Source organism: Macaca thibetana, chromosome 2 (genome assembly GCF_024542745.1).
Source record: "Macaca thibetana thibetana isolate TM-01 chromosome 2, ASM2454274v1, whole genome shotgun sequence".
NCBI classification, from domain to species: Eukaryota; Metazoa; Chordata; class Mammalia; order Primates; family Cercopithecidae; genus Macaca; species Macaca thibetana.
The window spans coordinates 95,822,454-95,847,114 of record NC_065579.1 but is presented as its reverse complement, the minus strand read 5'-3'; the positions used below and the strand labels follow the sequence as shown (position 1 = coordinate 95,847,114).

Genomic DNA, 24,661 nt, shown 5'->3' with positions numbered 1-24,661 from the left:
ATTTTATCAAAGCTAGTTCCAAAAAGTATATGCCATATGTCGATATTAAAGAAGATTTTGTGAAATTAAACGAATGCTAGATTGTATATCATGCATTAATATGCCTGCCTGATCATGGCTTTCTTCAGGGCCTCGACCACAGTCTGGGTCGGTTTGGCAGGTTTATAAGAATGACAGCCTAACTTAATGCTTCCCTCGACTGTTTCAACTTCTTGAGACCTGCTGTTCTCATTTAAAAAAAAAAATCATAATAAACAAACCAGATGTAACTACATTCTGATTTTGGCCAATGTTAAGAGTTTGAACTCTCTCATATAATATTAGGTTCACATTAAAGAAAACCCAAATAACTGAAATTGCCAGTTGCTATAGATGAAGCACTCAACTACTCCAGTTGGTTGAGGATGGTACCTCATAGTAAGTGTGTGGGTGTTCTGTGTCGACCCTTCCACTGTCTGGGGGAGCCTGTCTTGATTGACTGGAGCTTGATCTGTAATGGCTTGATTTCTAGGCCAGCCTCTTGTTTCTTTTTTCCTTTTTACACTTCTGCAGTTGGTTTCAGAGACAGCTCTGATAATTAATATGTACTGTAAGAGTACTTTTGATGCCCAAAGTAAGACAATTATTTGAAACTTTGTCATGTGGAGTTTGCTCGGTGATAAAGTATCAATAAGTAACTTTTCAGTTATGTTTGTTATATGTGAGTGTATGTCTGTGATCTACACTTATGTGAATTCAATTAAAGATTATACCCTTCTTTAATGGGATTAATGTTTCTGGTGTATTTTATGCTTCTAAAAGTGTTCATATATAGTTATATGCATCTTTCTGACAAGAAAATGCCTTAAATGTAGTTTTTGTACAAAATATGATATTTAAAGGATGTGTCTTGAGAGCTGGGTTCAGTGGCTCGTGCCTGTAGTCCCAGGTATTTGGGGAGCTGAGACTGGAAGATTGCCTGAGCTCAGGAGTTTGAGGCCAGCTTGGGCAGCATAGCAAGGCTCTGTCTCTTAAGAAAAAAACAAAAACAGAAAGAAAATACGTGCTTTGGATATCTGCTATGTAAAAACTTGTAGAGAGGCATTTTCAGGACTGAGATGTCTCCTCCACACAGTAGGGATCAGATTTACTCCAACAGGACTTCACTAATAGCTTTTTAGTTTACTAATAGCTTTTTTAAAGCTCTGTTAATCTGAAACCACATTTCTGTATGTCTGAAGTCTGCCCAGTTTTGGAACAGTTTGTGAAATAAAAAGTGCTAACTCTAAATCAGTGATCTTGTGTTACTCATTGAGCTGGAATAAATATTTCCTTTAGTGTGAGTCTTTACTTTTTCCAGAGATGAGGAATTAAAGAGGAAAATGTAAATGTAAACCGCATGGCAGTTCAAGAGCATTAAAAATGTAGATGAGTTCAAGCTTTTATTACACAACTTGAAATACACTTCAGATAATGGTATGCAATTTATTTGGATGCGATGCGGAATGTTTTCAAACCTTTCAGACTGATTCGGTTGTGGTGTATAAGCCTTGGGTCTGCATTTCAGTCTCCAAGCCTTAGTTTTCTCATCTGTAGAACAGGGATAATAGTACCTACCTTAGAAGGTAATCGTAAAGATTAAATAGGATGCTTCTTTTGAAACACTTAGTACAGTGTGTGGCAAATAGTATCCTCTTGACAAGTGTTTAGCACCATGACTGTTATTATTAGGCTCATTATTTTAATCTCATTAATCTTTGAAGATTCTAATAGGGCAATAATAGTAATGGTACATACTTCATAGAAATGAATTGGCCGTTAAAATATATAATGCTTTTTGTGCGTTCCTGGCATATATAGTAAGGGCTCAGTAGATGTAATGTTAAAATTTTTAAAAATGAAATGTAAGTAACACATTCATTTAACCTCCTTAACTCTGGAAAACTAGAACCTTGGCAAGGAGTTTCATCTTTGAAGATAACTCTTGGTAGTTATAAGTTTAGAAATATTAATAATGGAAAATTCATGCTCTCCATTGAGTATACAAATATAATAGCTTATGAATTAAGTTACTAGAGTCCATGGGAACTATGTAGCACCCACTTCAATTTGGCAAGTAGACATATTGGTGTTGATACATTTTATTTTGTTAAAGTTTTAGCTTTCCCTTGACCTTAAACAATACTTTTGATAAAGCCACCGTGACAGCCTTTTCATGCACATGTATGGTAGGCTCTCCAGTTTGCACAGGGAAGTATTGTATTATTCAAGACTTTATTTGCAAACAGTAACAGCCAATTCAAATTAACTTATAAAATAATTTATTTGCTCACATGACTGAGAAGTCAAAGACTTGTGGATACAGCTGGATTTAGGGGCTTGATTCTGTCTGTGCTACTCCGTTTTTGTGTCTTTCTCGCCATCTTTTTGCTCTGCCTACATCTACTCTGCTTTGTTCTCATATAGGCTCCTATTCTCATCCACTTGGTAGGTAAATGGTTCCTGGCAGAGAGGGTAATCCTAGAGAAAGGGTGGATGTCTTTTCTAATACTTCTGGAAAAATGCTCAGGAAGAACAATAATTTAATCTTGTTAAGTACCATATAATACCCATGTTCCAGGTGCTTATCAGAGCTGCTGTGTAATATGAACAAAAGCTCAGTTGTAAGAATAAATATCTGTATGAGGGCTCTCCAGGGAAACAGAGCCAGTAGGAGCTGTGTGTGTGTGTGTGTGTGTGTGTGTGTGTGTGTGTGTGTGTGAAATAAAGATTTATTTTAAGAAATCGGCTCGCATGATTACAGAGGTTGAGAAGTCCCAAGATCTGCGTTTGACAAGCTGGAGACCCAGGAGATCCTGTGGTGGTGTCGTTGCTGTCTGAAAGCTGGCAGGCTAAAGACTGAAGAAGAGCCAATGTTTCTGTTCCAGTTAAAAGGCAAAGAAGACCTGTGTCCCAGTTCAAGGCAGTCAGGCAGGAGGAGTTTCCTCTTACTCAGCCTTTTTGCTCTGTTCAGGTCTTTGACTGGATGAGATTCACCCATGTTAGGGAGGACCACTTGCTTCCCTCAGTGTACCGATTCAAACGTTAATCTCATCCAGGAACACCATCATGGCCATACCCAGAAAAATGTTTGACCAAATGTCTGGGTACCCTACTTATTGAGTAACTTGACAAATAAAGTTAACCATCACAACGTCTATCATAATACCATGAATGAACTGCGTACTATTTAAATTGATGAATTAATATCAAAGAATCATTATCCTTTCTCATGTGCATGCTTTACTTTCTAAACAATGAACTTTAGGGGCCGAGCGCGTTGACTCTTGCCTGTAATCCCAGCACTTTGGGAGGCTGAGGCTGGCAGATCACGAGGTCAGGAGATCGAGACCATCTTGGCTAACTTGGTGAAACCCCATCTCTACTAAAGATATAAAAAATTAACTGGTTGTGGTGGCAGGTGCATCTAGTCCCAGCTACTTGGGAGGCTGAAGCAGGAGAATGGCCTGAACCCGGGAGGCGGAGCTTGCAGTGAGCCAAGATCGCGCCACTGCACTCCAGCCTGGGTGACAGAGCAAGACTCCGTCTCAAAAAACAAAAACAAAACAAAACAAAAAGAATGAACTTTAAAGTATTTGTTTAGTGCCTATCACATGTGGATTATAATACCATTTATAAGGAGATAGTATTTGAGTTAGACTTTGAAACCTGAGTATTACTGGATAGAAAACAGATGGGGCTGCTGGACGCACCAGCTCACTCCTGTAATCTCAGCACTTTGGGAGGCCAAGGTGGATGGATCACCTGAGACCAGGAGTTTGAGACTAGCCTGGGCAACATAGTGAAACCCCATCTCTAGAAAAAAAAATACAAAAATTATCCAGGCGTGGTGGTGCACGCCTGTAGTCCCAGCTACTCAGGAGGGTGAGGTGGGAGAATCACCTGAGCCCAGGGGTGTCGAGGGTACAGTGACCGTGATTCTACCACTCCAGCCTGGGCAATAGAGTGAGACCCTGTCTCAAAACAAACAAAAAAAAAAGTGGCGAGGGGCCAGGCACCCCAGGCAGGAGGGGGATAAGCAAAGCTATGGAAGAGGAGGAAGCAGTCTAGCTTGTTTCCAGCAGAAACCTGCACATTGAGAGTCAGGTGAAATAAGCTGGAGAGACAATGTTTTCTCTCTTCATCAGTTCATTTACTCACCTAATACTAAATGTATCTTATTTCACAGGCATGTTTCTAATTGTTGGAAATATTAATGACCAAGATAGGGATAGCCTCTGCCTTTTTACAGAACTTAGTCTCTGACAGTTCCAAGAATTTCAGAAGTTTTTTTTTTTTTTTTAACTGAAGAAGTTTGTAAGTCATGTATGTAAAAATGTTTGCTGAAATATTAAGTTTATATTGAAGCCACCTTTATTAAACTTTGGGCCTATATAATGTTAGTAAATCTGGAGGGAGCATGTGTTGTTTCTGAAACTGTGCTTTGCTTTTGAGTTTTACAATTCATATTTTCTAAAGCTCAGGGTTTCTCAACACTCTGTGCCTTTAGGACAGTATTTCCCATGACCTACCCATTTATATCTTTCTGAACTCTAGTGCTCCTTTTATCACAATTTTAGAAATACCGTTTAATTAAGGACATTTTCACTAAGGTCAAGAAAAGGATACTTACCATCAAAACTTTTATATAACTTTAGATTCTAAGTATTAATATAATACAAGAAAATTTAACTGTAAATGTCTGGTTAGTTTTCTGTTGATACATAATGAATTACCACAAACTTGGTGGCTTAAATCAATGCCCATTTATTAGGTCACAGCTCCGTAGGTGAGAAGTCTGCCACAGTGTCCCTGGGTTCTCTGCTCAGGTTCTCACATAACTGAAATCAAGGCATCCCCTGGGCTGAGTCTAGAGGCTCTGGAGAGAAATCTGTTTCCAGGCTCATTTAGATTGTTGACAGAATTTAGTTTCTTGTGTTTGTATTAGTTTCTTAGTGCTCCTGTAACAATTTATATACACCAACTATCTTAAAACAGTAGGAATTCATTCTTTAACAGTTCAGGAAGCCAGAAGTCTGAAATCAAGGCGTTGGTGGCGTTGGTTCCTTCAGGTGGCCCTGAGGGAGAATCCGTTCTGTGCCTCTGATGTCTGCAAGTGATATTTGGTTTGTGGTGGTATCACTCCAATTTGTGCTTCTGCTTTCATACGGCTTTCTCCCTTGTGTCTCTGTCTCAGTTTTTCCTCTGCCTTTCTCTTATGGGTATGCCATCACTGGATTTAGATTTAGCGCCCATCCTAAATCCAGGATGATCTTTTTCTTTGTTGTTTGTTTGTTTTGTTTTGTTTGAGATGGAGTCTCCCTCTGTCACCCAGGCTGGAGTGCAGTGGTGCAATCCCGGCTCACTGCAACCTCTGCCTCCCCGGTTCAAGAGATTCTCCTGCCTCAGCCTCCTGAGTACCTGGGACTACAGGCATGTACTACCACACCCAGCTAATTTTTATATTTTTAGTAGAGACGGAGTTGCCCCATGTTGGCCAGGCTGGTCTCCAACTCCTGACCTCAAGTGATCTGCCCGCCTCTGCCTTGCAAAGTGCTGGGATTATAGGTGTGAACCACCATGCCCAGCCTAACCCAGGATGATCTCATCTTGGTTTCTTAACTACATCTTCAGAAACCTCTTTCTTTTTCTTTTTTTTTGTTTTTGAGATGGAGTTGTGCTCTGTCACCAGACTGGAGTGCAGTGGAGCGATCTCGGCTCACTGCAACCTCCACTTCCCGGGTTCAAGCGATTCTCCTGCCTCAGCCTCCCGAGTAGCTGAGACTACAGGTGTGTGCCACCACACCCAGCTATTTTTGTATTTTTAGTAGATACGGGGTTTCACCATGTTGGCCAGGATGGTCTCGATCTCTTGACCTTGTGATCAGCCTGCCTCAGCCTCCCAAAGTGCTGGGATTACAGGCGTGAACCACCATGCCCGGCTGCCAGAAACCCTTTTTCTAAATAAGGTCACATTGATGTGTTTTTTGGGTGTTATTACTTAGACATACTTTTTTGGGGGGCAATTACTCAACCCATGGTGCATTTATAGGATTACAGTACCCATATCTGTGCTGCCTTATGTGCCTTAAGGTACCTGCATTTCTTCTTACAGAATCCCTCCATCTTCAAGCTGAAAATGATGTGTCAAATCCTTGTCATGCTTTGACTCTGTCTGACTTCATATTTTGCCACCAGCTTGAGGAAACTCTGTACTAACTAAGTTGGTGATACTGGCCATGATAATCTTTATCTTGTGGTTCTTGTTTGGATGTGAATCTTGACCTTGCCTATAACTTGGTGTGTATGCACTCACTTCTTCCTTTTTTCAAGATAGTTGGAATGCCAGTGTCATAACTCAGTTATCTGTGTGATTAATAAGCAAAGATTTGCTTCTCTTCTGGGAGAAAAGATACCACATATACTCAGAAAATCACCATGATTTTTTTTCAGCTGAGAGACAAGATTTAATTTTAAAGGTTTATGCAGAAGAGAAGAGGCAGTGTTTAATGGAACTTAAGCCCAAATTGACCTTATTAATTAAAATCAGCACCTCTCAGAAGTTTAATATCAAAGTTATTATCAATGAAATGTCAGTACTGAAAGTAGTCTTATGCTGACTATTTGGACATTTTTTTCTGAGATGTGTTACATAAGGTGAGGGCATTTCTCTTTTAGTATTTATCTGTAAATGGGACTAGATTTTTCACTCAGGAAACACCATTGCTTATTATTGGGGAGGTGGAAATTTTCATACTCTTATGAATGTAAATCTAATTTGTATTAGTACTACATCGTGTGATTGTGCATATGCAGTTCAAGATCCTTCCAGTCTTCCTCACTGCCTCTTTTTTTTCTTTTTTATTTGTTTGTTTGTTTGTTTTTTTTTTTTGAGACGGAGTCTTGCTCTTAAGTGGCCGGATTCAGCTCACTGCAAGCTCCGCCTCCCGGGTTTACATTCTCCTGCCTCAGCCTCCGGAGTAGCTGGGACTACAGGCGCCCGCCACCTCGCCCGGCTAGTTTTTTGTGAGACTTCCATGTTAGCCAGGATGGTCTCGATCTCCTGACCTCGTGATCCGCCCATCTCGGCCTCCCAAAGTGCTGGGATTACAGGCTTGAGCCACTGCGCCCGGCCTTTTTTCTTTTTTAAATTAATTCATTCCATAAATACATATTAAGTGACTTCCATGTGCTAGGCACTGGGGATGCAATGGTTAAATTCCTGCCCCTCAGTGAGCTTACATTCCTGTGGTCAAGACAAAGCAATAAAGAAATAAATATGTGGGATGACTTTAGCTAATTGTGAGTACTATAAAGAAAAATATGAAACATTGTAAGGGGAGAGTGTGTGTCTTGGTAAGGGGAATGAGGGAGGGGCTGGCTGTTTTAGATAGCAAAGTCAGAAAAGGCTTAAGTGATGTTGCAAGCTGTGGGAAAAATATGCTGTGCGATTTGCCTTTGGTAGACTGGAACCATTTTGCCAACATACATTTTAGTTTTATATATATATATTTTTAGCTTTGAGTGTTTGTATTGAAAAGAGATCATGCTGATATAAATGTGCTTACAATATTTTATAACAGTATGACATTGAACATTTCTCTCCTGGGGAAAATGAGTACAGCCCTTCTTTTTTTGTAATTCTCTTGTGACCTGTAAAATTATCAGGGCCATAATAACTTCATAAATTATTAAGGCTTTGTTTTTTAGAATCTGAGAAAGGAATATATTCCTTACAAATTAGAATGGCATTTCCTTTTAGGAACTGGAATTTATCTATCAGTGGCAACACACTGTAGGGTTGTTTAGTTGCCTTATGAATAATGTCCAGCAAAAGTCTTGAGTTTGACTACCTGATTTCTCTGTTTGTGGCTCAAAGGACACTGGGATGCTTCTGTATTGCTTCTTTGTCTCCCTTAGCTATAAGCATTCTATGTTAAAATAGGTATGAACTTGACCATCTTTGATAGGAATCACAATAGAAAGGAGTATTTTATTTTTGTTCTTTACTTAATTTTTTTTTAATTAAAAAAAGAAAGTTTTGTCTGGGTATGGTGGCTCACACATGTAATCCCAGCACTTTGATAGGCTGAGGCAGGCAGATTGCTTGAGGCCAGGAGTTCGACACCAGCCTGGGGAACATAGTGAGACTGTCTCTACAAAAAATTAGAAAAAATTAGCTGGGCATGGTGCTGTGTGCCTATAGTCCTAGCCACTTGGGAGGCTGAGGTAGGAGGATCACTTAAGCTCAGGAAAGTCAAGGCTGCAGGGAACTGTGATCGTGCCACTGTATTCCAGCCTTGGTGACAGAATGAGACCCTGTCTTAAAACATAAAAATTTTGGATATATTATATTTGTACATATTTATGGGCACATGTGAAATTTTGTTACATGCATGGAATGTGTAATGATTAAGTCAAGAGTATTTGGGGTATCTTATTACCCAAGTGTTTAGTATTTCTATGCATCAGTATATTTCAAGTCCTCTCTTTTAGCTATTTTAAAAGTAGAATACATTGTTGTTAACTACAGTCACTCTACTTCTCTATCAAAGAGTAGAGCTATTCCTTCTAGTTAACTGTATGTTTGTACCCATTAACCACCTTTTCTTCATTCCCCACTCTGCCTATACATTCTCCCTAGTGTCTGGAATGTATCATTCCACCCTCTAACTCTGTGAGATAAACTTTTTTGGCTCCCACATATAAGAGAATGTGGTATTTGTCTGTCTCTGCCTGGCTTGTTTCACTTAATGTAATGACCTCCATTTCTCCATTTCATCCATATTGCTGCAAATGACATGATTTCATTCTTTTTTGTGGTTGAAGAGTATTCCATTGAGTATGTATCTCACATTCGTTGATGGACACTAGGTTGATTCCTGATCTTTTCTATTGTGAATAGTGCTGCAAGAAACATGGGAATGCATGTGTTTCTTTGATATACTGATCTCTTTTCCTTTGGATAAATACCTAACAGTGGGATTGCTGGATCATGTGGTAGTTCTATTTTAAGTTTTTTGGGAAGTCTCCATACTGTTTTTCATAATGGCTATATTACATTCTCACAACAATGCATAAGAATTCCCCTTTCTCAGCATTCTTGCCAATATCTCTTATTTTTCATCTTTTTCATAGTAGCCATTTTAATCAGTATAAGATGATATCTCATTGTGGTTTTCACTTGCATTTCCCTGTTGATGTGATGTTGAGCATTTTTTCATGTACCTGTTGGCCATTTTTATGTCTTCTTTTGAGAAATATTTATGTCCTTTGCTCACTTTTAAATGGGATTATTATTATTATTATTATTATTGGTTTTTTACTGCTGAGTTGAGTTCCTTATATATTCTGGATATTAGTTCCCCTCTTGGTTGTGTAGTTTGCAAATATTTTCTCACAGTAAACAGATTGTCTCTTATTTTTTGAATAAAGTCAACAACAAACTCTGTTGACTTTATTGTGCTGCGTAGAAGCTTTTAAGTTTAATATAGTCCCATTTGTCTGTTTTTGTTTTTGTTGCTTGTGCTTTTGATGTCGTAGCTATAAAATCTCTCCCTAGACCGATGTCCTGAAGAGTTTTCCCTATGTTTTCTTTTAGCAGTTTTATAGTTTCAAGTTTTATGTCTTTAATCTATTGTGATTATATATGATGAGAGACAGGTCCCATTTCATTCTTCTGGATATGGTTTTCCAGTTTTCTCAGTACCATTTATTGAAGAGAGTGTCCTTTCCTCAGTGTGTGTTGTTGATGGCTTTGTTGAAGATTAATTGGCTACAAATGTGTTGATTTGCTTCTTAGTTCTCTATTCTGTTCCATTGATCTGTGTGTCTATTTTTATACCAATACCATGCTGTTTTAGTTACTATAGCCTTATAATATATTTTGAAGTCAGGTAGTGTGATGCTTCTAGATTTATTCTTTTTGCTCAGCATTGCTTTGGCTATTCTGGCCTTTTTTGTTTTTGTCATTGCATATGAATTTTTAGATTATTTTTCTATTTCTGTAAAAAATGACTTTGGTATTTTCATAGAGATTTCATTGTATCTGTAGATTGCTTTGGGCAGTATGGTCATTTTAATGATGTTAATTCTTCCAATCTGTGAGCAAGGGGTGTTTTTCACCTTTGATAAATCTTTTGTAGATAAAAATTTAACTTCAGATAATTTTCATCAAAAGCATCATCATATTCTACCTTATTTCTTTTACTTAATCATTGTATAATGTTTTGAGTCTGTGCCTAAATTGGCACATTTAGGTACAGTAATCTCCCTCTTTGGGTTACTAACTACCGAAATGTAAATTGGGATAGTTTGGGAGTCAACGGTAGGTAATAGAGCATAAAGATAAATATTATTTGCTCCCTCTCAATCAGGATAGTCAGGATAATTCTACTACTTCAGTTCTTCGCATATGTTTTGTAAATCTTGAGTGTTATTTAAGTGATTTCTTCTATCTATTTTAGGCTTTCATAATGAAAATTTGCTGTTGATCTAATTGAAGAGACAACCCAGAAGAGAGTAGAGCTTACTATGTACAATTATATTTAACATTTATTTTGAAGTACCTACGTTTCTTTTACTTAAAAAAGTGTGTATATGTATATATACATACACGTGTATGTATATACATATATACATACCTATATATATGAGTATATATAGGTTTTCCCACCTGACTGTCCATTTTACTATTCATTTATGTATCCATTTAACTATTGATATACTTTTATCTATGTATCCATGCAAAACACCAGAGAATCACACAGAGCTCAATCACATAAAACTCACAAGACTGGGAAGTCCTGAAGTTAACTATTGTTTGATTTATACCTAATTTTATTTTATAAAGTTTTGAAGCGGACTAAAGATGTCACCTAGTTCACATTTTGAAAGACACTGTGCAGAAATGCTAAGAAGAATCAGCCATCTACCCCTTTCTTGTAGCAGTCTAGAGGAATGTACTTAACCTTCTCAAAAGTTAGATTTTACCTCAATATCCTTGCTGTTTGGCAGCCTGCTATTTACCTAAACCCAGAATATCTCTTTCCACACACATCTCTGTAAACTTAAGCCTCAGATCCATGTCGCATTCTATTAGATTTGCATTTTAACACATTACCTTTCTCAATTCCTTCCCTTGCTTAGAAACATTTTAACCTAAAGATTGTAGAACACATTAACAGCATTTACTCAACTATTCAAAACTCTCAATGTTTTGCTTCTTGCCTGCCATTTTAAGTTAGTATCTTCCTGCTTCATTCTATGGTTTCTTCATTCCTGGTGAGATTTACTTAGCATTTTCTGAAATTCTCTGTTTGGAACCTGTCTGTCCCCACTATTCCTCGACATTGTATTGTTATTATCTATGTCTGTGACTGTATCTAAATTTATATAACACTATATTATTGGCTGTCTTATACAATTATCTATACCTACATTTGTAGATGTACTAAAAATCATTTGAACAATTCCTAATCACTGAATATCTAGGAGTTCCCCAGTATTATACATTATATATAATGCTGCAAAAACCATTTTTTATGGCTACATCCTTGGACACATCCTTGTTTCCTTTTGTAGAGTCTCTAGGGATAGAATTTCTGTGTTAAAATTCATATACATTTTGGCCAGGCATAGTGGCTCACTCCTGTAGACCCAGCACTTTGGGAGGCCAAGGCGGGAGGATCCTTAGAGCCTAAGAGTTTGAGACCAGCCTGGGCAACATAGTGAGACTTTGTCTCTACAAGAAATAAAACAATTAGGTTGCATGAGCCTGTGATCTCAGATACTTTGGGGTGGGAGTGGGGAGGGACCTGGGCTGAGGTTGGGGGATCCTTTGATCCTGGAAGGTTGAGGCTGCAATGAGCCATGATCTTACTAACGTACTCCAGCCTGGGCAACAAAGGAAGACCCTGTCTCTCCTCCCGACCCTCAAAATTATATGCATTTTAAAGGTATTTAAAACATTCTGCCAATTTTTTTAAACAGGATCAACAGTTTATATTACCAGCTTCCCTTTATAAAACTGCCCATTTTATTGTGCCCTTGTTAGCTCTAATTTGCATTCCTCCAGATGTCGATGACGTAGACCATTTCTTCCCCATGCTTCTTGGCCATTTATTTCCTTCTTTGTGAATTGTGTCCATTTTTCTGTGGTTTGTTTATTGATTTGCAGTAGCTCTTTATATAGTAAGAATATTAACTTTTTTGTTTTACCCACATTCTGCAAGTTATCTTTTCCTCATTTGGTTTGTTTATGGTGGTTTTGCCATTGAGAAATATTTAAATTAAGAACTTCAAGGTGGCCGGGCGCGGTGGCTCACACCTGTAATCCCAGCACTTTGGGAGGCTGAAATGGGTGAATTATGAGGTCAGGAGATCAAGACCATCCTGGCTAACACGATGAAACCCCGTCTCTACTAAAAATACAAAAAATTAGCCGGGCATGGTGGCGGGTGCCTGTAGTCCCAGCTACTCGTAAGGCTGAGGAAGGAAAATGGCGTGAACCCAGGAGATGGAGCTTGCGGTGAGCTGAGATAGAGCCACTGCACTCCAGCCTGGGGGACAGAGTGAGACTCCATCTTAAAAAAAAAAACTTTAAGGTTATAAGTATTTTTCTCATTCATTTTACATTTGTTATGCTAAAGAGGCCTTCTTGCCCAACAATATGTAAATATTTACTCATTTTTAGTATTCTAATAAAGTCAAAATTTTTTCCTTAAAATTTTAATTTATTAGAGATATATTTTCTTGAGATATGGTCTAACCAGTCTAACTCCCTTTCTAAATTTACTCTTTCCTATCCAGTGCTAGGTGTTACCTTTCTTTTCTTTTGATTTATAGTCGTGCGCCATGTGGGAGTACCTTCTGAGAAATGGTGCATCATTAGGCAGTGTTATCATTGTGAAGACATCATGGAGTTTACCTTATACAAACCTAGGTGGCACAGCCTACTACACCCCTAGGCTCTATGGTATAGCCTTTTGCTCCCAGGCTGCAAACCTATGCAGCCTATTACTGCACTGAATACTGCTGCTAACTGTAATACAATGGTAAGAATTTATGTATCCAAACAGAAAAGATACAGAAAAAATTTTTTATATGACCGCTGTTGTATATGCCATCTGTCGTTGACCAAAAATGTCATTATGTGGCACATAACTGTATGTGTATATTCTTTATTCCACCCTATATGTAATAATTATTGTGGTTGTATAATGTATTCTAGCCTTTCATGTAGCAGAATCTTCCTCATTGTAGGAACATTCCTCAAACCCTGAAGTTTCTTGAATATTCTGGAATCACTCCTTCACATTCTCAGAGCACACTTTATTGAGATGAAAATTTGAGTCTCTGACTTAATCCCTGCAGAATGGACTTCTTTATTATACAGTTCCTTCTCCCTCCCCTCAACAAAATTGGAGTCACTTCTCCGCTTGACCAATTGTTTGGTCACATCCCTCAGAATATTTTCTCATGATAATCCAGAGTTGTTTATATACCAGTTTCAGTTTTCTCCCAGCTGACCTAATTGGGCAGTGTCTATACCAGGCACTTGACAAGATAGGGATTTATTAATTATAGGATTGGTAATGAAGAATTAAGAGTTGGGGACTATCTCATCTTTAGCTTCTTGCCTTAGGTCCCGAATATGTGATTTTTAAAAGGGATTTTCTCTTCTTTGGAATGGATCTGAATTTAGTATGAATGGTCTTTCTTGCCTGCATCTTTCCTGTTTTGGTCTCTAGCAAAGACATCTTGGTTAGAGAAGATCCTGGAGAAAGAAGTGTGAGGTTCCAGGGCACCGTCTGGACAGGGCACTGTCAACAGTGATCTTAATCTCTGGCCAGCCTCAGGGCACTTGGAGTATTCCTCTCCAGCCCCTAGTCCATCAAATGGGCCAGCTCTTCACTAGTCAGTCTTCTCTGAGGCCATTTCAAGAGTCAGGGCTCATCACTATATATTTTTTTCTGCTAAGTTGCATTCAAAGGAGTGCAAAACTCAATTACTAGCTGCTTTTTCAAAGATGAGCTTAATAAATCACAGCCTACTTTTGGCTTGATCTTGCTGACCATTACAAGCCTATCATTTGATTAAACTAAAATATATTCAGTATTTGTATTCTAAACGTGCCCAATATGAATTTTGCCCATCATTTTTTCCAACCGGAGGGAAACAAAGCAATATTCTTTGGGAAAATTCTTACACGCAAGCTAGTGCAAGCTTTATTTTTCCCTCCTGTTTCAAGGTTAGATAACCTCAAACAACCTCAAGACACTTTGATTTCAGCCAGTAATGTTTCAGCAGTGTGTTTTCTTTGTCTCTCTCTCTCTCTCTTTTTTTTTTTAAGAGACAGGGTCTTGCTCTGTCACCTAGGCTGGAGTGTACTAGTACCATCATAGCTCACTGCAGCCTTAAATGCCTGGGCTCAAGCAATCCTCTCGCCTCAGCCTCCTGAGTAGCTAGTACTATAGGTGTGTGCCATTGCACCCGATTAATTAAAAAGAATCTTTTTCTTTTTTTATAGACAGGGTCTTACTATGTTGCCCAGGCTGGTCTCTAACTCCTGGTCTCCTGTAATTCTCCCACCTTGGCCTCCCAAAGTGCTGGGATTACAGGTGTGAGCCACCATCCCTAGCCAATGTTTTCTTTTTACATTTGGATTCTATATGTTTCAAGTCTATTTTAAGATATATTTTCCAGCCCTGTTGAGAATGTTTTTTTCTGTTGTATTTCTAAGTAGTTGTTGTCCATATTTCCTCTTGTGATTTCCACACAAGCACGTGAATAAGACAATTACTTGGGAAGCTTTATAAAAATTCACAGGCTTGTGGCTCCTTCCTTCTGTGATTCAAGTATGTCTTGGAGTGGGAACAAGGAGAGCTGGTTATCCAGGGTACATGAAGGACTCATCAGAAGTTTCTCACTGTCACTTCAATCTGCCTGGCCAGACAATTTCCAAATACTGGTAAGCAGTGGAAGAGGATTGTTATTTTATTTCTGACTTTAATGACAGTGCCTCTCAGTTTCCTTCTTAGGGATGTATGCCATAAAGGGTTAACTCATCATGTGTAGGGTGTTCAAACTTTGCACATTCTAGAGAAACTGATCCTTGACTGCCGCCTGGGAGATAACTTCCTGGCCTTGGAATATCCTCCCTGGTAAGAGTGCCTTTGAATTCATGAGACCTTGAGCCTTGCCTGATAATTTATGGCAGTAACATTGTGAGTTATGATGGGGGCCTTGGGCTACAACACATCAGCTTGACCTCTGGAGGAGCTAGAGACTGGGACACTAAGGTCAATTCCACAAGTGATCCATGCCTACATGACCAACCTCCAGTAAAAGCCCTGGACACCAAGGCTCAGGTGATCTTCTCTGGTTGATAGTACTTCACCAATGTTGCACACATTGCTACTGGGAGGAGTAAACACTGTACAACTCTACTGGGAGATGACAGCTGGAAGCTTGTCCTGGTCTCTCTTTGTCTGTGCCCTATGCGCCTCTTCTCTTTGCTGATTTTAATCTGCATCCTTTCACTGTAATAAACCATAGTTGGGAGTGTAACAAGTTTTAAGAGTTTTGTGAGTCCTTCTAGCAAATTATTATACTTTGAGAATATTCTTACATACTCTTTACTCAAGATGGCAAGAACCTTTTATTTCATAAGAATTCGTAAAGGAACTAATGATCTCTCTCTAGTATGCTAAGTTGTGTCTTTTTTTAAACAAAATTTGAAGTAGATGTTAAATTTTATCAGACATTTTTATTATCCCTAAAGATGCTTGCTTGGTATTTGTTTTATTTATATGATAAAATATATTAACTGATTTCCTAATGTTGATTTTTTTCATTCTTGAAATTACTCACACTTGATTATACTATATATTTTATACATGGGCAAATCCTTTAACTACTATAATTTTAAAATTTAAGCAAATTTTCTAAAATATGATATTTCCTGACTTCTTAAACAGAACACTGCATTCCACTTAACATTGCCTTGACTGATTACTCCAGTTTTGGACATTGTGGTGTGTAGTGGGCTTCAGGTCCCATTTGAATTTGAGCAACTTCTTACTCTGTATTAAATGCTCCACAGGCTATTCTTTGCTTGGGGTTCTTGGGATTGATTTCTTTTGTTTTTCTTATGCTTTCAAGTCCTACTTCTTATAATTCATTGGTTGCCTTCCTGTAATAGTCCCTCTCTTCTCTTTACTTAGCTCCTTTTTAATGGTTGTGGGCTTACAGGCTATATAATTAGGCTTGTTATACAGTGATTTCCAAAATGACAGTAAATAAGCTCTGAGTAAGCATGGGGCCCTATTCTGTAGATGAAAGGCATCTGTTTTATATCATAGATTTTTAAAATATCCAGTTAGGAATTTTAGAGATATTTTTCTCCCTTTTTAGTTGTTGGCTATTCCAAAGAATTAAATAATAAAATTGGTTAGTTTGTTTGTTTATTCATTTGATGCTCGTTTATTGAGCATCTACACAGTGCTGCATACTGGAGAGTTAACCTCGAACAGGTAAGATGAAGTACATAAATCAGCCTCTGCCTAGCAAATCACATGGGAAAACAATCTTGGGAGAACTTGTTGTGGAAATTTTGATGAAAACATTTTGGAGTTTTATTCTCTTTGGTAATACATTTAATTTAGGATTTTTTAAAAAAAAATTTTGTAAACAAAATATTGTCATTGGCTAGACATCTAGGAACTTGACCGTCAGAGTACACCCAATTAACACTTAGCTGATAAGGGTAGCTCACTGTGCCTCAACTGTTTGAGCAGACAGTCTGGTTTATGCTGAACACAGCTGCTTTCCTTCTGGGAATCTGGAATTTTCATACATTTTAGATAGAGGTTGCCTACATGACCAGCCCCTCATAAAAACTTTGGCCATTGAGTACTCAGTAGACTTCCTTGGGCAGAAACATCACACACATGTGCTGCATTTTCGTTGCTGGGGGAAGAGTGTGCTGTGTGTGACCCCTCATGGAAGACAGAGGACATAAGGAAACTGGCACATGACATCCTGTAGTCCTCTGCGTGCATCCTTTCCCATGTGATTCAGAGATGGCCTTACAATGCTGCTGTGCTACATCTTAGCCATGCTGAGTCCTGTGAATTCTCTAACGAGTCTCTGAATGTGAGGATGTTCTTGGAGACCTTTAACACAAACGCCTAGTGTTTATTGATCTCTTACTATATGCCCAGCTCAGTACTACTTGTTTTACATGGATTATCTCACTGAATCTTCCCAACAGCAATATTTTTTGAAGTAAGTGAGTATCATTATCAGCATTGGAGAGTGAAGTTGTTTCAGACTTCATGAGGTTAAGTAACCTGTGTAGGTCCTATAACTCATACATTTATTTCAGTGTCTGTATATGTTTCAGATGTTTGTACCTTATGGTATATTATTTCTATTGTTCAGAGTAGCATTTAAGTGAGAACAACTACTGAGTTGTTTTTTCTTTTGTCTTTCTATATTTGGTTTATTCTCTTATTTCAATAGAGCATATTTGCCAGTAACTTTCTGAGAAGGGGCACATGAGAGGTAAATTACTTAAATCTTTATTAGTATGTAAAATATCTTTCTGTCTCAAGCTAAATCGATAGTTTTGCTGGATATAGAATTCGAGGTTGGACAGAATTTTTCCTACTGAATACTTTTTAAATATCTTTATCATTTCAGGTATGAGCACATTCTTGTAGAACCTGACCCGGTACCAGCCTATGCTCTGAAACTGCTAGTTGCGTTGACTGAACACAACCCAACTTTCACAAGGTACTGGAAGTTCAAATTTCTTTTTCTTGTGTCTCACCTATAAAATGAATTTTATGTGTTCTGAAAATGTTATTAAAGATGAGATTCCAAAAGACTAACGTTTGAGTTGTCAAAATCGTCATTTTTTTAATGTTTCATGGATTGTAATATCTGTCATTTATGCTGTTTTGACTCTCGTAGAAGTTTTAATTCTTATTAGAGTCAGCATACTGTGGAATGCATGCTGCTTTAAAATGGTAACTTCTCTTAAGAGATAAAACAATATATGTACTTTAAAATTGGTGCCTCATTTTGTACTGAGCAGTTTATTAAATCTCAATAGTATTTATCGACTATTATTTGCTACCATTTTATTTAGTTGACATGCTTTTTTTTTTTGAGATGGAGTCTTACTCTATGTCACCCAGGCTGGAGTGCAGTGGCGCCATCTCAGCTCACTGCAACCCCCGCCTCCTGGGTTCAAGCGATTCTTCTGCCTCAGCCTCCTGAGTAGCTGGGATTACAGGCACCCGCCACCATGCCCAGCTAATTTTTGTGTTTTTAGTAGAGATGGGGTTTCACCATGTTGGCCAGGCTGGTCTTGAACTCCTGACCTCAGGTGATCCACCCACCTTGGCCTCCCAAAGTGCTGGAATTACAGGCATGAGCCACCTCACCTGTCTGATATATATATATATATGTGTGTGTGTGTGTGTGTGTGTGTGTGTGTGTGTGTGTGTGTGTGTATTTTTTTTTTCTTAAGTGGTAGAGAGCTTTTATCTTTATTGAAGGTATTGAATATGATGATGCCAAATTTCTTTAGAACTAGTTGCTGGGATGTTTTTAGATTTGTGAAGAATAGTTTGTCTGAGAGGTCCACAGAAGGGAAAGAAAGGAGAAAGGAAGAGGTTCTTTTTGCTTTCAAACAAGAAAACTACTTTTCTTGTACAGGTGGTGTCTGAGGACCTTTTGGGATTTGAATACCATCTGTAGGTACAGTGCATCTCCAGAGCTACCAGTTGGTCTTTAACAAAGAACTAAATCACATAGCCCCTACCATCTTGATTTCCTCTGGTCTGGTGTCCAGTCACAGAAAGTACTGCATTATTATGAGCCACTATGACTGTTGTTACTAGCAAACAAGAAAGGCTGTTATTAGAAAGTGCTCATATCCAAAACACTCATCCCAGTGGGTGTGTCAGGACACGTAGATTTGCTGTGACTGAGTCACAGGAGACAAGTTGCTCTTGGTCTTTTGGGTTTGGGTTATGCTGGGGCTGTAGTAGTTCTCGAGCCTATTACCTTCCCTTATCCATTTCCAAAGGATGCCATGTAAATACTACCCTCTGTTCTCTGAGCCATGTTGCAAAATAATCTGGGGAGCACTAAACTAATACCCTTTTTATCTTTGCCAATTGGAAGCAAAGTGTTTGCTTCACTGTTTCTATAGCCTTTTAGAGAGCCTGAGCAATGAGCCTTCCAAATTCATCACTCAGAAGGGATCATTCTCCATTCCTGAAGAAGAAATTTAATTCTAAAGACTGAATCTGTATTAGAAGTTGCATAAAAATTCAGATAGTTATTTCTTGCCTGGACTTTTGACATCATGTGCTAATACTGTATCCTAATTTTATCCTTTCATTAGATTGAACAGATTGCAATTACTTTTTTAACTGTAACTTTGGCTCATTCACGTGTCAAGTTTTCTAGACTCCTTTTCCTTCTTGCCAACTCTATTCAGCTTAATTTCCTCATATTGAGGAGAAAAACCATAGAGAAGTAGAAGCAGTTCTTTGGCCTCTATAGAATCTTTTTATCTTAAAAGTGATTAGAGACTAGGTTTAGAAGTCCATTTACTCTAGTTTTTAAAAAAAGTTTACAAGCAGACTTTAGTGGAATAGTTTTTGTATTTTTTTGTTTTGATCGAACAAGTAATATTTGAATATACTGTTTTTGCCTTAAATTCTAACAATAAAATCAAGAGATCTTCTTGGCTTCTCCATCCCCCACACCCTCTGCCTCACAGGTTTCTCCCTTAGGGGTAGTAATTGTTACTATTTTGGTGTATGTCCTCCTGAATTTTTTCTGGCTACTTAAATTCTGTCTGTCTGTCTGTCTGTCTGTCTCTCTCTCTCTCTCTCTCTGCCTGCCTGCCTGCCTATCTGTATGTATGTATATGAGTATATATATATGAGTATACACACACACATATGTGTATATACCTGTGTATATGCCTCCTGGGTTCAAGCTATCCTCCTGCCTCAGCCTCCCGAGTAGCTGGGATTACAGGCATGAGTCGCCACACCCGGCTAATTTGTTTTGTATTTTTTAGTAGAGACAGGGTTTCTCCACGTTGGTCAGGCTGGTCTCAAACTCCCAACCTCAGGTGATCCGCCTGCCTCGGCCTCCCAGACTGCTGGAATTACAGACGTTCGCTGCCACACTTGGCCTCTTTTCTTTCTTTTATACACAACTAGCATGTTATGTATGTTTTTCTGCCCTTTGATTTTTTTCACTTAACTGTCTATCCTCTAGATTTGCTTCTGTATCAATACATAGAGAGCTTCTACATTGTGTTTTACAGTGGTAAGATCTTCCATTGCATGGATATAACTTTTCTAGTGTCTAATGGATAGACTTGTTTCTAATCTTGTGCAATTGCAAATAATGAATACTCTCATAAATGTGTAATTTTGTATGCATGAATGTATATCTTATTGGATACTTCCTATAAATGTATTGAGTATCGAAGGAGAAATACATTGAACTTTTTTTTATATGGCCAAATTTTTTTCCCTTGGGTTTACCATTTTACACCTCCAAAGGACATATCTGAGGATGCTTACTTCTTTACAAGTCTTGCCATCAAAACTCATTAAACTTTGCAATGTTGCCATTGTGACAGGTGAAATGAGTTATTTCAGAGTAATTTTAACATGTATTTCTCTTATGAGTGAGAATGACTGCCCCTTCATATGGTCAAGGAATGCGTATGTATCTTTTTCTTCTTATGCCCTTTGCCAACGGTTCCTTGGTCTGGGCAATGCTACTTTTCAAACCAAATCATCTTCTCTTGGCTTTCCATTGCACAAATACACCACAGTCACCCAATCCATTTTACTTTTAACAAAGTCTGGATTGTTCCATATTTTTGCTGTCATGAAGAGTGCAGCTATGAATATTCCTATGCAGGGGTAAAAATGCTGGGTCTGAGGGCTTGTGGTAATCCAGATCCAATGGATACACTGTACCATAAAGGAGTTTCCCAGGTGGGTTGTACCAATTTACATTTCTATCAGCATTGTTCAAGAGGCCTCGGCTGTCATGTAAGCTTTAAGTAAATAAATAAACAAACAGGTTTATTGAGATATAATTTACATGGATTAAAATCACTCATTTGAGGTATATAGTTCTATGAGTTTTGAAGAAGGTACACAATTATGTAAACCACCATCACAATTAAGATAAAGAGGGTTTCTATCATTCCAAAACGTTCGCTTGTGCGCCTTTGAATGTTACCTCATAAAAATTCTGTTTGCTTGGGGAACATGACCACATTGATTTTATATTTCATTTTAATTTAAAAAATTTATTTTTCAGAGTTAATACATAACATGTTTGGAACTTCAGTATTTGAAAGGGTATACAAAGAAAAGCAATCCTTCCTCCAGAGAGAACCACTGCCGCCAGTTTGTGTGTGTGTGTGTGTGTGTGTGTGTGTACTGTTTTTCACATAGACAGTAGCATGCTGTCTATATCATTTCTGGACCTCTTTTAAAAATTAACAGTTTTATTGAAATGTAATTCATATACTATCTGTGCCACTCTTTTAAACAGATACATAGTGTTTCATTTTATCAATATTACATATTGATTTAACAAGTCTCCTTTAGGTGAATATTTGTTCTTTCCTAATCTTTTAGTATTATAAAACAAAGCTACAGTTAATGAAATAGGACATTGATCATGTGTGTGAATATATGTGTACCATAAATGAGACATGGAATTGCTTATCAAAAGAGATTTAAGCAAGCGATTTCCAAACTTGGCTGTACATTAGTATCACTTGGGGAGCTTCTAAAAAATTTGAAGTCCAGGCCATACCCTAGGCCAATTAAATCACAATCTCTAGGGCTAGACACTGGCATCAGTAATTAGACGCTCCCCAGCTGTTAAATGTACAAACAAGTTTGAGAACCACTGGTCTAAGTATTTGTAATTTTGAGAGATGTTGCCAAATTTTCCCCAATCTAAGTTGCGCCAGTTTTCTCTCCACCGTCTGTGTACAAGTGCCTATTAATTCAAAACCTTTATCAAATTAGTGTATATGTGATCTTCGCCATTCCCTTATTGTGACGATTAAGTCTTTGATATTAATTTCTAGTTTTATTGCATTGTGATCAGGTAATATTTTTTGTTCTATTTCTGTCTTATTATTTACTTTGGCCTAATATATGGTGAATTTCTATGAATGCTCTGTTTATATGCTTACTGTAACCAAAAAAATTAGTCTTTGTGTTAGGGAATGTCACCCCTGATTTTGGCAAGTGCCTAAAATGGCACTCATTAACCTTAGAGATCCTCCCCAGTTATTTGGTATCAGTAGTGGTTTTTTCTTTTTTTTTTTTTTTTTATTGAAACGGAGTCTCGCTTTGTCACCCAGGCTGCGGTGCAGTGGTGCAATCTCAGCTCACTGCAACCTCCACTTCCCAGGTTCAAGTAATTCTCTGCCTCTGCCTCCTGAGTAACTGGGATTACAGGCATCCGCCACCACACCCGGCTAATTTTTGTATTTTTAGTAGAGATGAGGTTTTACCATCTTGGCGAGGCTGGTCTTGAACTCCTGACCTCATGATCCACCTACGTCGGCCTCCTAAAGTGCTGGGATTACAGGGTGTCAGTGGTTTTGAGGCAAAATGGTCAGCTACAGATGTACATCAAGTGTAGAGTGCCTTAATTGTTTGTGCAGATAGATTTCCAAATATGTAAAAACCATGAACAATTTGTTACAAATTTAACTTGCTTATTAATTGTATCCAACAGCATCATGTTCTTTGAAATATATGTGTTTTAATTTTGTTTGTATGTATTATGAGTTTAGAGTACCATATAATAACTATTGGAACATTAAACCATCCTGTATCAAGTGGAGCATTGTGATTTTTTTTTTTGAGACAGAGTCTCGCTCTGTTGCCCAGGCTGGGGTGCAGTGGCACAGTCTTGCCTCACTGCAACCTCTACCTCCTAGGTTCACGCCATTCTCTTGCTTCAGCCTCCTGAGTAGCTGGGACTACAGGCATTTGCCACCATGCCTGGCTAATTTTTTGTATTTTTAGTAGAGATGGACTTTCACCGTGTTAGCCAGATGGTCTCAATCTCCTGACCTCATGATCCGCCCCCCTTGGCCTCCCAAAGTGCTGAGATTACAGGCATGAGCCACCGCATCTGACAGCATTATGATTTTTATGTGTTTATTCTTATTTTATAGAATTCTTAGTTGATGGAAGTCGTTAAATTTTAGTCATATTACCATTGGGAATTTATTGTTCCCCTTTAAGTGAGGGACGAGCATAATCAAATCTGCATTGTACATGACCAGGATTTAAAAAAAAAAAAAAAGTACTTCCCTGATGGATCTAGTTTATTATTGAGTGTATAGCAGAAAGGTAAGTTGTTTGCCATGTTGGTGCAGTTTTATTGGGAGGGAAGTGTTAACTCCCCTGAGCACTGCCCTATTCTCTCCTTAATTTTACAGTAGGTTGCACCAAAATCATTCCTCTCAGAGAAAGCAACACTCCAGTATCTTGTTTCCATTAAGAGATAATGAGCTTTCAGCAAATCTTCCTCAGCAAACAAATTACATTTTAACTTCTTCCAGTTCTTTTGGAGCAAAATTTAGCTGTTTTCCTGAATTGCAAAAAAAAAAAATTGTTTACATTCTGTGTCTAAGAATTGTTGTTATTTTAGTTTGCTTGTTAGAGCTATTTGTTTTATGACAAGATTCGTAAAAGTCCCGTTCATCAGAATGAAATTTTAGGGATCTCTTAAATGAAATTCACAGTGAATCAATGGTATAGTGTTGAGTGAAAAGTACTTCTGGCCATATAGTCACCAGTCTTCAGCTTACTTCTCTCATCAGTTTTTGGTTCATTTGTTCCTTCTTTCATTAATTTATCAAACATCTTAATCAGCAACTACTGAATGATGACAAAAATAAATATGTTCTTACTCTAAGGGTGCTTAGTATTTAATGACGGTGCTTAGATTTATAAATAGGCTTTTATTAAACAATGTAATGATTTTAATACATGTAATGATTTTTTAATGCCATGTCTTTTGATGATGATGGCATCTAAAGGAATTTAACCCAACTAGCTGTGTGATTTTGGCCAAGTTGCTTCATTTGTCTGTACCTAAATTCCCTTCCCCTGGAAAATAAGAGTAATAAATATTAATATTTCTGTGGACCCCCTAGTCCATAGAAAATGCCATATAAGTGTTCCCTCTTCCCCCTCCTTTCCTTTCTTCATCCTTTCATTATTCTTAGGGGAAGAAATATTAATATGAATATTCCTAAAAGAGGTAATCCCTTTGACAGAAGGTAGAAATGTCTAGTGGTATTGATTCAAACCAGAGCTCCAGCACCCTACAAAAAATTAGGGGGAAAAGTTTTTCAGTGGCAGAAGAAACTTGCCTGGGCAGGACAGTCTTTTTGAATTGACTTTGCAAAGCGGTTGTGCAAGCCATTGAGGATACTCCAGTCACAAAATAGCTTCCACTTCAGTTTGCCTTTCAATTTATTATATGCCTTAATAAAGTTAGGCATTGCCATATTCTTACATATTTTAATTCAAATTTTGTAGTC

The 24,661-nt window shown here is 38.0% G+C and overlaps 1 protein-coding gene across 7 annotated transcripts in view; it reads left to right on the top strand.

Moving 5' to 3' along the window:
- ULK4 (unc-51 like kinase 4) overlaps positions 1-24,661 on the top strand; it is a 709,752-nt gene that overhangs the window by 271,179 nt on the left and 413,912 nt on the right. For all 7 annotated transcript variants that reach the window (XM_050780350.1, XM_050780346.1, XM_050780348.1 and 4 more), the window contains one exon: positions 17,725-17,817. In XM_050780350.1, the coding sequence (XP_050636307.1) occupies positions 17,725-17,817 (93 nt within the window). The remainder of the gene's footprint in view (positions 1-17,724; positions 17,818-24,661) is intronic.